This window comes from Brachypodium distachyon, chromosome 1, assembly GCF_000005505.3.
Source record: "Brachypodium distachyon strain Bd21 chromosome 1, Brachypodium_distachyon_v3.0, whole genome shotgun sequence".
Classification (NCBI taxonomy): Eukaryota; Viridiplantae; Streptophyta; class Magnoliopsida; order Poales; family Poaceae; genus Brachypodium; species Brachypodium distachyon.
Genome location: NC_016131.3, coordinates 38,140,846 through 38,152,339, shown reverse-complemented (window position 1 = coordinate 38,152,339; position 11,494 = coordinate 38,140,846). Strand labels below are relative to the sequence as shown.

At 54.0% G+C, this 11,494-nt stretch overlaps 1 protein-coding gene across 1 annotated transcript; it reads right to left on the bottom strand.

Annotated features, from left to right (window-relative positions):
• Positions 1-10,012: 10,012 nt before the first annotated feature.
• Positions 10,013-10,798, bottom strand: LOC112269972 (exonuclease 1-like). Its single transcript, XM_024457546.1, has 2 exons — positions 10,590-10,798; positions 10,013-10,490 (listed from the first exon to the last, which is right to left on the bottom strand). The coding sequence occupies exons 1-2, from the start codon at positions 10,665-10,667 to the stop codon at positions 10,209-10,211; spliced, it is 360 nt and encodes a 119-aa protein (XP_024313314.1). The 5' UTR covers positions 10,668-10,798; the 3' UTR covers positions 10,013-10,208.
• Between the last annotated feature and the right edge of the window lie 696 nt (positions 10,799-11,494).

Sequence of the window (11,494 nt, the reverse complement as noted above, 5' to 3'; positions counted from 1 at the left end):
ACCCACTTGGAAAACTTGTCGACAGCCACGAACAAATATTCGTAACCACCAACTGCCCTCGGTAGCTTGCCGACGATATCGAGCCCCCAGACTGCGAACGGCCACGAGGAAGGGATGACGTGTAGGGCCTGCGCTGGCTGGTTGCTCTTCTTCGAGTGGAACTGGCATGCTTCGCACGTCTTCACCAGCCGCTCCGCGTCGGCCAGGGCCGAGGGCCAGTAGAAACCGTGCCGAAACGCCTTGCCAGCTAAACCCCGAGAGACCACATGGTGTGAGCATGTGCCTCGGTGTATCTCCTCCAGCAGCTCACGCCCTTCGTCTTGCGGCACGCATATGAGCTTGCCCCGTTTGCACGTCTGCGATAGAGGTTTCCATCCACCACAGTGTACATTTTTGCTTGCCGCGCTACTCGCTCTGCGGCAACGTCATCTTCCGGGAGAGCCTCCTCCTTCAAGTAGCAGGCGATTTCCACCGCCCAGGGAGGGGTCTCCTTGCCAACGCATGCCGCTATGTCAGCGGCATGGACCCCTGCTGTTGCAGGCGTTCCTTCGGTTGCTGGAGGGGCGTCCCCGGCAGTAGGCTCGGGGGCGACTGAAGGAACCGCCTGCTTCTGGCAGAACACTCCCGTCGGAGGCTTCCGGCGCTCCGCTGCCATCTTGGCTATCTCGTCAGCAGCGAAGTTATCCTTTCGCTTGACGTGCTCGAATCGCAAACCTTTGAACTTACGTTCCAGCCTGCGGACTTCCTCCATGTACGGCGCCATCTGTGGGCAGTCGTAGTCCTTGTTCACCTGGTTGATCACGAGCTGAGAGCCCCCACGAACAACCAGGCGCTTGATGTCGAGGGCGATCGCTGCCCGTAACCCGGCGAGCAAACCCTGGTACTCCGCCGTGTTGTTGGTGGAGTTCGGGAAATCGAGCTGGACAACAAACCTCAGCTGATCCCCTGTCGGTGACTCGATGACGACCCCGGCGCCAGCTCCTTGGAGGCTGAACGCGCCGTCGAAGTAGAGGACCCGATGGTCCTCGTCCAGCTTGCCGGGTAGGCTGGTCTCCGGCTCATCCTCTCTCACGCTCGTCGACGTCCACTCAGCGACGAAGTCCACCAAGGCCGTACTCTTGATGCTCTTGGAGTTGGTGAAGTGGAGGTCAAACTCCGACAACTCCATCCTCCATTCGGCCACCCTCCCGGTGGCTTCGCGGTTGGTGAGGGCTCGCTCGACACAAAACCCCGACACCACCGTGATGCGGTGCGCCTAGAAGTAATGGCGCAGCTTGCGGGACGCAAGAAGAATCCCCAAGAGGAGCTTTTGCACTTGCGGGTACCTCGTGCGCGCGTCGCGCATCACCGTGCTGACGAAGTACACCGAGTGCTGCACTATTCGCTTACGCGGTGCAGGAGCTGCCGGCTCGGGGGTGGTCCCTGGGTCTGAGGCGGCTGCTGGGGGCCGCTCCGCCCCCTGCCCCACAGCCTCAGTCCCTGGAACATCTTCGTCCCTCTCGGCAACCAGCACTGAGCTGACCACCTCCTGCTTGATGAAATCTTTACGCTCATCTGCTTGCCGCCGAATCTTCTCCTTGACGGGGCGCGCGTCCGGGTGCACTGCGAGCCAATGCTCAATCACCTCCCTGGGGACTCCGGGAAGATCCGACGGTTCCCAAGCGAACACGTTGGCGTTATCCCGGAGGAAGGTTCGCACCGACGGTGACGGTGCGTTCCATGTTGCCGGCTTGGAGGAGCAGCTTCTTCACCTTGGCGGCCTCCTCCCGGAGCTTCTGTCCCTTGCCGGGGCACGAGCTCGAGCCTGCGCTTCCCCCGGCAAGCTCTTGCGGGGTAGCGCTGGCCTTCTTCATTGCCGGGGCATCGCCCGGCGAGCTGTCGTCTCTGGCAACGTCTTCGTCGCCGGTGTCAGCCGCGGCGGCGGCCCTAACGACCTCGCCAACGCACCAGGCCGCGTCCTTGAGGTCGCACCTGATGGAGAGAACTCCATATACGGACGGCATCTTCATCACGCCATAGGCGCAATGCGTAGCCGCCATGAACTTGATCAGCGCTGGCCGACCAAGGATCCCGTTGTAAGGCAACGGGGTGTGTGCCACGTCGAACACTATGTGCTCGGTACTGAACGCTTCTCGGGACCCGAAGGTTACCGGCAGCGTGATGCGCCCTAGTGGGCGCACGATCCCGGGGTTTACCCCCCGGAACGGGTCGGTGGGCTTCAGCTGCTCCACTGGCAGCTGGAGTTTCTCCACCAGCCTGGCGGACAGGAGGTTAAGCCCTGCTCCGTTGTCCACCAGTACCTTGGTCACCGTCATATTGCTGATGATCAGTGAAACAACGAAGGGTATTACCCCTGAACCCAGCTACCGCGCTGGGTGATCATCCGCGCTGAAGGTGCTCGGCACATGTGACCACCTCAGCGTCTGTTGCGGCTCCGTGTCCGGCAACAGCACGCACATGTCGCGGGTGAGGCGCTTCACCGTGGCATGGGATGGGAGAGCATAGGCTCCCCTATGGATACAGGCGACGCCGCGAGGCTCCTGGAAGCCCAGCTCGTCGCCACCAGTGCAGTCGGACTCGTGCTGCTCCTCAGCGCGAGCCCTGTTGCGTCCCCCCTGGGGTTCGTCTCTGTCGGCAGCGCCACCGGCATGCCTCGGCCCTGCTCTGGGATCGTTCGGGCAATCTCAGGAGTGATGCCCGATGTCGCCGCAGTTGAAGCAAGCGCCAGCAGCGCGGCGCTCCTCATGGCGTTGCCTGATCCCCTGTAGGATGCGACAGTCCTGCGCGTCGTGGGTGGAGTTGTTGTGGATGGGGCAGCGGGGCGCATCACCCTGCTTGCCGCCAGACCCACCACCCAGTGAGGCCTTCTTTGCAGGCCTCGCGACAGGAGCCCCCGAGTCTGCAGCGAGAACCTACTTTCCGCTGTGCTTGCGGGAACCCTTCTTTTGTGAACCCTCGCCGGGGCTCTGAGCGCCCTTCCTCAGCCATGGCACACTTGTGCGCCAGGGTGTATAGATCCTGCGTCGTCCAGATCCGATGCGTGCTCAGCTTCTCGCGCATTTTGGGGTCGCGGACGTTGATGGCGAAGGCGTTGACGATGGCGGCTGCCTCCGCCCCCGGGATAGAGTAGGAGAGGATGGAGAAGCGGTTGATCAAGCTCCACAACGTCTCTCTCAGCTTCTGCACGATGGTGTGCAGTTCCGCCATGGTTCCTGGGCGCTTGTAGCCGCCCTGGAACGCGCTCACAAACTGTTCGCGCAGGTCCGCCAAGTGGCGATGGACCCGGCGGGCAGGTGGAGCAGCCAGGTTCTCGCTGATCCTTTCAGAACCATTGGGAACCAGTTGGCCCTGACCTTGTCGTCAGCGCCGATGGCATGCATCCCCAACGTGTTGGTCAAGAGGAAATCCTTGGGATTCACGGTCCTGTCGTATGCGCCGAGCGCTGGCGCTCGGAACTTGCGGGGCCACGTCACCCGGCGCAGCTCGCGCGTGAACGCGGCGCAACCGTCCTCGGGGCCCATAGGAGCATCCTCCTGCTCCTCCGGGCGCGAGCGCTCTACCTTGCGCCGACGGCGGCGCTCCAGGCGCTGGCGCAGATCCTCTTGCTGCCGGGCATTTAGAATGCCGCGCGCGTCGCCCCGCGTGACAGTGGGTGACGAGTCCGAGGACCCCTCCGGGTCCCCGTTTCCCTGGCCTCCCTGCGGGGGAGGGTTCTCCCCCTGTCGTGAGGCGGGGGGCGCGTCTCCGCGCTCTGGGTTCTGCCCGTGGCTGGAGCCTATCGGGACACCCTCGCCTTGCGGCTGCTGGGCGGCCAGAGCGAGGAGCGCGTCCAACTCCTCGCCCCACGTCTCGTGCGTCGGCATGCCTTGCTGCGGTTCATACCGCACCATGACCCGCGCGGCGATGATGGCTTTCGCCGGGGTTCGTGCGGGGGGCAGCCGATTTCCCGAGCGGCTGCGGTCCACTATGGCCCCGGACGCCTCCAAGTGCGCGGGGTGTGAGCCCTCGGGCGTCGCTCCTGACGTGGTATGCTCATGGTGCCGCTGTCGCTGCGTGTCATCAGCCCGCGACTCGACTCGCTGGCCAGCGCGGGCGGCACCATGCCCGCTCGCCCGGCTGGCCCCGGCGCTAGGAGCCGCCGGTTCCCTCAGCCGGTTATCTGCCAACGGCCGAGGGGGCGGAGGAGGCAGCTACGACTGCTGCACTCGCAAGGGCTCTGGGTCCTCCTGAGCCCCCGACGCGGGTGGCACTGACGACCGCGTGTGTGCCGTTGGGGCCTCACGCGTGGCTATCCGAGGGTCACCAGCCCGCTTGCGGGGCATGGTAGCCGGTCCCGTCGGCGAAGAAGACGAGGCCGACGTTGATGCAAACACTGCTGCCGGCGGTCACCGGCGAGCTCTTCTCTCGCGCCCCCTACCTGGCGCGCCAGATGTCGTCGCACGGGGCTCCGACACCGGGGGCGTGCGGCCACGCCCCCTTTTTAGGTTCAGCAGGGGCGTCAGGGATCGCTCCGGCGATCGCCGGCGAGGCCGATGGCGCACGTAACCTGCGAAGTGATGTACCCAGAATACACGCAGGCTAATGACACATGCACGCACGTTTTTTACCCAGGTTCGGGCCACCAGGAGGTGTAAAACCCTACGTCCTGCTTGTCTGAACTGGTATTGACTGTAAATCAAAGGTTTAAACGTTGCCGGGGGGAGAGTCCCCGAGTGCCTTTTTTTGCCTAAGTGCTCTTGGCTACTTCAGGATACTGCTAGTGGCGAACTATGAGTCCGTCCAACCGTGTGATCGTCGAACCGTAGAAAAATGTGAAACCCTTTGACCGTTGGCGGGAATCCTCCTTTTATAACCAAGGGGATACCACAGGTGACACGGTGCATGCATTACAAGTGGCGAGCAGGGAGACATGGCAACTCCCCCTCGGTGCGCTGGTGGCATGCATGAGTGCCAACTCCTCAGCTAAGGGCCTAAGGCCTACGAACTAGCCCTGGACAGTCACTGTTTACCCGACTAGACGGGTAACTTCCCTCCTGTCGGCTCATTAAATGCGCCGTGCGCTTCACTCCTCGTCCTGCCGAGACTGCGCACTCGACGCCCGTCACGCGGTCACGTGGCGCTGTTGCTCTGCCCGCTGGGCCCCCTCCTGATGTGGGTGCGGGGTGGCCCGATTTTCGATGAGATTGGTAACTCTCGATTTGGGTAGGAGGTGACGTTGACGATCCGACTACGGCCTAGGAGGCAGCGCCTTAGCAATCGATACACCAACTCCAGAGAGTTATTGATCACGCGGGGGCACTATCAACCTGACCACGAAGGTCTTTGTTCCTGCAAGCAATGGAAGAACAAGCAAGAATAAGATAAATAGCGGATGCAATCTAAAATTGCGAGTATACTATATCAAACCAATGTCTCAACGAGACGATAAGTTGGAGTCTTGACGACGGTAAAACAGGTGGTCTAACCGACACACGCGATTACACGAAAGTAGCAAAGATGGCTAAACTTTATCTAATCAAAACCCAAGGCTCCTTAGGGGGGCTCATGGGGTATATAAAGGAGGAGGGAGAGATATTTTCGTCCACCTTGAGTAAGGAGGTCGAAATCCAACTCTATCTCTAACTTTCCTAACAAACTACAACTCTTTAGGAAACAGAAAAACAGATCCGTCCGCTTGTTTTGTCCGCCACGGTCAGCACGAGTCGAAACTTTGATCCGGAACGTGTCCATTTAAGGTATTAGGATGAGCACACCAAACAAAGCTACTCATCGAAGCGAAAAAAGACTAGACCACTTGTAGAAACTCGCTAGGCATGGTCCCTCACTAGGACGGACAGGTCGGCCAAATCGGTGTCGGTGCTAAACTTTGATCCGGAACATGTCCATTTGAGGTACTAGGATGAGCACACCAAACAACGCTACTCATGGAAGCGAAACAAGACTAGACCACTTGTAGGGACTCGCTAGGCTTGGTCCCTCAATAGGACGGACAGTTCAGCCAAATCGGAGTCTGTGCTAAACTTTGATCCCGAACGTGTCCATTTTAGGTACTAGGATGAGCCCACCAAACAAAGCTACTCGTCGAAGCAAAAAAAGACTAGACCACTTATAGGGACTCGCTAGGCATGTTCCCTCACTTACGGAAAATTCAGCCAAATCAGAGTCGGTGCTAAACTTTGATGCAGAACGTGTCCATTGGAGGTACGGGGATGACCCCACCAAACAAAGCTACTCATCGAAGCGAAACAAGACTACACCACTTGTAGGGACTCGCTAGGCATGTTCCCTCACTAGGACGGAAAATTCCGCCAAATCGGAGTCGGTGCTAAACTTTGATCCTGAACGGGTCCGTTAGGCGTTATAAGATGAGTACACCAAACAAACCTACTCATCAAAGCAAAACAAGTCTAGACCACTTGTAGGGACTCGCTAGGCATGGTTCCTCACTGGGACGGACAATGCGGCCAAATTGGAGTTGGTGCTAAACTTTGATCCGGAACGTGTCCATTTGAGGTATTAGGATGAGAACACCAAACAAAACTACTCATCTAAGCGAAAAAAACTAGACCACTAGTACGGACTCGCTAGTCATGGTCCCTCAGTAGGACGGACAGTTCGGCCAAATCGGAGTCCGTGCTAAACTTTGATCCAGAACGTGTCCATTTGAGGTAGTAGGACGAGCGCACCAAACAAAGCTACTCATCGAAACGAAACAAGATAGGACCACTTGTACGGACTCGCTAGGCATGGTCCCTCACTAGGACGGACAATGCGGCAAAATCGGTGTCGGTGCTAAACTTTTATCGGGAACTTGCCCGTTTGATGTACTAGGATGACCACACCATATAAAGCTACTCATCGAAGCGAAAACAAGACTAGACCACTACTAGGAACTCACTAGGGATGGTCCCTCACTAGGACGGACAATGCGGCCAAATCGGAGTCGGTGCTAAACTTTGTTCCGGAAGTGTCCATTTGAGGTACTAGGATGAGCACACCAAACAAACCTCCTCATCGAAGCGAAACAAGACTAGACCACTTGTACGGACTCGCTAGGCTTGGTCCCTCAGTAGGACGGACAGTTCGGCCAAATCGGAGTCTGTGCTAAACTTTTATCCAGAACTTGTCTATTTGAGGTATTAGGATGAGCCCACCAAACAAAGCTACTCATCGAAGCAATACATGACTAGACCACTTGTAGAGACTCGCTAGGCATGGTTCCTCACTGGGGCGGACAATGCGGCCAAATCGGATTCGGTGCTAAACTTTGATCCAGAACGTGTTCATTTGAGGTACTAGGATGAGCCCACCAAACAAAGCTACTCATCGAAGCGAAACAAGACTAGACCACTTGTAGGGACTCGCTAGGCATGGTCCCTCACTGGGGCGGATAATACGGCCAAATCGGAGTCGGTGCTAAACTTTGATCCAGAACGTGTCCATTTGAGGTACAAGGATGAGCCCACCAAACAAAGCTACTCATCGAAGCGAAACAAGACTAGACCACTTGTAGGGACTCGCTAGGCATGTTCCCTCACAAGGACGGACAATGCAGCCAAATCGCAGTCGGTGCTAAACTTTGATCCGGAATGGGTCCGTTTGGCGTTCTAAGATGAGCACACCAAACAAAAGCTACTCGTCTTACCGAAACAATACTAGACCACTTGTAGGGACTCACTAGCCATGGCCTCTCACTAGAACGGACAATCCAGCCAAATCAAAGTCGATACTACACTTTGATCCGGAACATGTCCATTTGAGGTACTAGGATGAGCACACCAAACAAAGTTATTCATGGAAGCAAAACAAGAATAGACCACTTGTAGGAACTCGCTAGGCATGGTTCCTCACTAGGATGGACAATTCGGCCAAATCGGACTTGGTGCTAAACTTTGATCCGAAATGGGTCCGTTTGGCGTTACTAGATGAGCACCCCAAACGAAAGCTACTCATCAAAGCGAAAAAGGACTAGACCACTTGTTGGGACTCGCTAGGCATGGTCCCTCATTAGGACAGACAATTCGGCCAAATCGGACTCGCTAGGCATGGTCCATATCATATTAATGGTCGTATCCATGGTGACCATGGATACGATAATTAGAACACTAATTGTTGGTGTATCTAATAACAATTATAACCAGGTGAATTCAATTACAAAATGTTTCCAATATGTTACTTGCAAAGAGGCGGAGCTACTATCTTGTGTAATCTTATTATGTAGGCATCTTATTGAACTTTACAAGTCCAAAGTGAAGATGAAGTGTGATAGCCTGCAAAGGGAGATTCAAAGTGAAGCCTATCAAGTCTACTTTCAAACAAATCAAACGCCACATGATTCGGAGCTTGCTAGAGAAAGATATTATGAACTAAAATTGAATCCGATTCGGGTCCGAGCTGTCAGGAGACCCGAATTTGTTTTAATCACCCAGGCCGCATCCCGAGTCCAAATCAAGCAAAACAAGATCTTTCCAACGGATCTGGCCCCATCAAGAGATTCGACTCGTGCTGACCGTGGCGGACAAAACAAGATGACGGATCTGTTTTTCTGTTTCCTAAAGAGTTGTAGTTTGTTAGGAAAGTTAGAGATAGAGTTGGATTTCGGCCTCCTTACTCAAGGTGCACGAAAATATCTCTCCCTCCTCCTTTATATACCCATGAGCTCCCCTAAGGAGCCTTGGGTTTTGATTAGATAAAGTTTAGTCATCTTTGCTACTATCGTGTAATCGCGTGTGTCGGTTAGACCACCTGTTTTACCGTCGTCAAGACTCCAACTTATCGTCTCGTCGAGACATTGGTTTGATATAGTATATTCGCAATTTGAGATTGCATCCGCTATTTATCTTGTTCTTGCTTGGTCTTCGATTGCTTGCAGGAACAAAAACCTTCGTGGTCAGGTTGATCGTGCACCCACATGATCAATAACCCTCTGGAGTTGGTGTATCGATTGCTAAGGCGCTGCCTCCTAGGCCGTAGTCGGATTGTCAACGTCGCCTCCTACCCAAATCGAGAGTTATCAATCTCATCGAAAGATCGGGCCACCCACACCCATATCAAGATGAGCACACCAAACAAAGCTACTCCTCAAAGTGAAACAAGTCTAGACCACTTGTAAGGACTTGCTAGCCATGGCCTCTCACTAGAACGGACAATCCAGCCAAATCGGAGTCGGTGCTAAACTTTGATCCGGAACGTGTCCATTTAAGGTATTAGGATGAGCACACCAAACAAAGCTACTCATCAAAGCGAAACAAGACTAGACCACTTGTATGAACTCGCTAGGCATGGTCCCTCACTAGGACGGACAAGTCGGCCAAATCGGTGTCGGTGCTAAACTTTGATCCGGAACATGTCCATTTGAGGTACTAGGATGAGCACACCAAACAACGCTACTCATGGAAGCGAAACAAGACTAGACCACTTGTAGGGACTCGCTAGGCTTGGTCCCTCAATAGGACGGACAGTTCAGCCAAATCGGAGTCTGTGCTAAACTTTGATCCCGAACGTGTCCATTTTAGGTACGAGGATGAGCCCACCAAACAAAGCTACTCGTCGAAGCGAAAAAAGACTAGACCACTTATAGGGACTCGCTAGGCATGTTCCCTCACTTGGACGGAAAATTCAGCCAAATCGGAGTCGGTGCTAAACTTTGATGCAGAACGTGTCCATTGGAGGTACTGGGATGAGCCCACCAAACAAAGCTACTCATCAAAGCGAAACAAGACTACACCACTTGTAGGGACTCGCTAGGCATGTTCCCTCACTAGGACGGAAAATTCCGCCAAATCGGAGTCGGTGCTAAACTTTGATCCAGAACGGGTTCGTTAGGCGTTATAAGATGAGCACACCAAACAAACCTACTCATCAAAGCAAAACAAGTCTAGACCACTTGTAGGGACTCGCTAGCCATGGCCTCTCACTAGAACGGACAATCCAACCAACAGAGGGAGTACTATCTAAACATTAAGACTGAAAGTTAACTACTGAAAGGGACTGTTCCTGACGCCAATAGAAGTTCGATTCCTATTGGTTCCATACATGTTTCCAATCTGATGACCAACCAACTCCATTGTTTTTTTAGAGAGATTAACCAACTCCATTGTGACCTTAAAACAAAGCTGTGCAAGGAGTTAACGCACAATGCTAGTGTTGCAACAATTAAAATACCTCCCATGCTAACAAATCATACAATCTCAACTGATCACACTAAGTTAGCTAACAGATGAAAAAAAAGGAACTGCATTTCTCAAGCAGATGGTATGACAGTTCGAATAGGCATACTTGTGCCTGTCTTTATCCGTGGCTGACTTGCAGGGCATGCTGCACCCGTCAAAGACGACGACGGGCACAACCTTATGATGCCGCAGGAGGTTGATATGGTGCATGAAATAGCTGATGTAGCGCCTGGCACCGCCGCTCTTAGGGTCCAAGCACAGCTCCATGCTGCAAGAATAGGCTCCTTTGTGTAGCCAAGTGTAGGCATCGATACCGACCTGCCGACGCAAAGAACAAGCAGCGATAAATCCGATAGATGGATGAAATTGTAACAGAAAAGTGCGAGTGCAAGGTGAAATATTGGGGGATCTATTTACCCGTTGGCCGGTGTACTTCTTGATGTGCACGGGCTCGATGAATGGCTTCATGAAGCGGAGAAGATTGGGGATTCCCATCAGTGCGACAAAATAATCATAAGCCGATTGGTTCTGGATTTGTTTCGGCCTTTCAGGGGGAAAGATTTGGCCGGGGAGAAGCAGAGAGGCGGAAATGAGAACGACTAGCCTAACGAGGCACGAAGGGTTATGAGGTCACTGACAAGTTTAGCGAATGTGTGGGTCCCGCGATACCCTGGGCAGTGAGCTTCGCGCGCACAAGATTAGTTTCCCGCGCTTCCCCGCCTCCCGCGACTCTCAAACACACGTTCACCGCCAAAAGAAACTTAAGCATATTCTTTATTTCTCTTAATTTGTTGTGTTTATTGCTAAGGACAGAACTAGAGCAGAGGCCTGCGCGCAAATGATCAAGAGCTATTGGATCCACGAAGAGGTCAAGCCAGCTTGCAGCATGGGCCTCCATAGCTCCACTAATGGCTCGTAACTATTTGCACGAAGGTGTGCTACCCGTGCCGTGAAGCTAGATTTTCCACTCCCGATTACGAGTGATTTTTTCTTCTCTCAATTTCTCTCTCCTCTTCCGGACTATCTCGAGATCTTCCACAACCTTAATGACTCATTTTTTTAATGGCCGCGGTGAAATACGAAGGTAGGATAGCAGGAGTATTGAGTTCTTTTTTGACGACCGGATGATTTGGAAACACATGCCTACATTATCTTTGGAATGGAGCTAGATTTATCTTACTTACTATTTCTCCACCATTATATATTCGATATTATCCATGCAACATCCCATTGTTCCACCTTGTGCCTGCACTTTTGATCATGCAACTTTGCTCACTTGATACTTTCTGGTCAACACTCGAAATTGTTTCTCTGCTTATTGG

Excerpts from the sequence above, each read along its gene's own strand:
- LOC112269972 (XM_024457546.1), bottom strand. The coding sequence starts at position 10,667 with ATGGGAATCCCCAATCTTCTCCGCTTCATGAAGCCATTCATCGAGCCC. Across the intron at positions 10,491-10,589 it reads AGAAGTACACCGGCCAACGG|GTCGGTATCGATGCCTACAC; the intron begins GTAAATAGATCC and ends TTGCGTCGGCAG.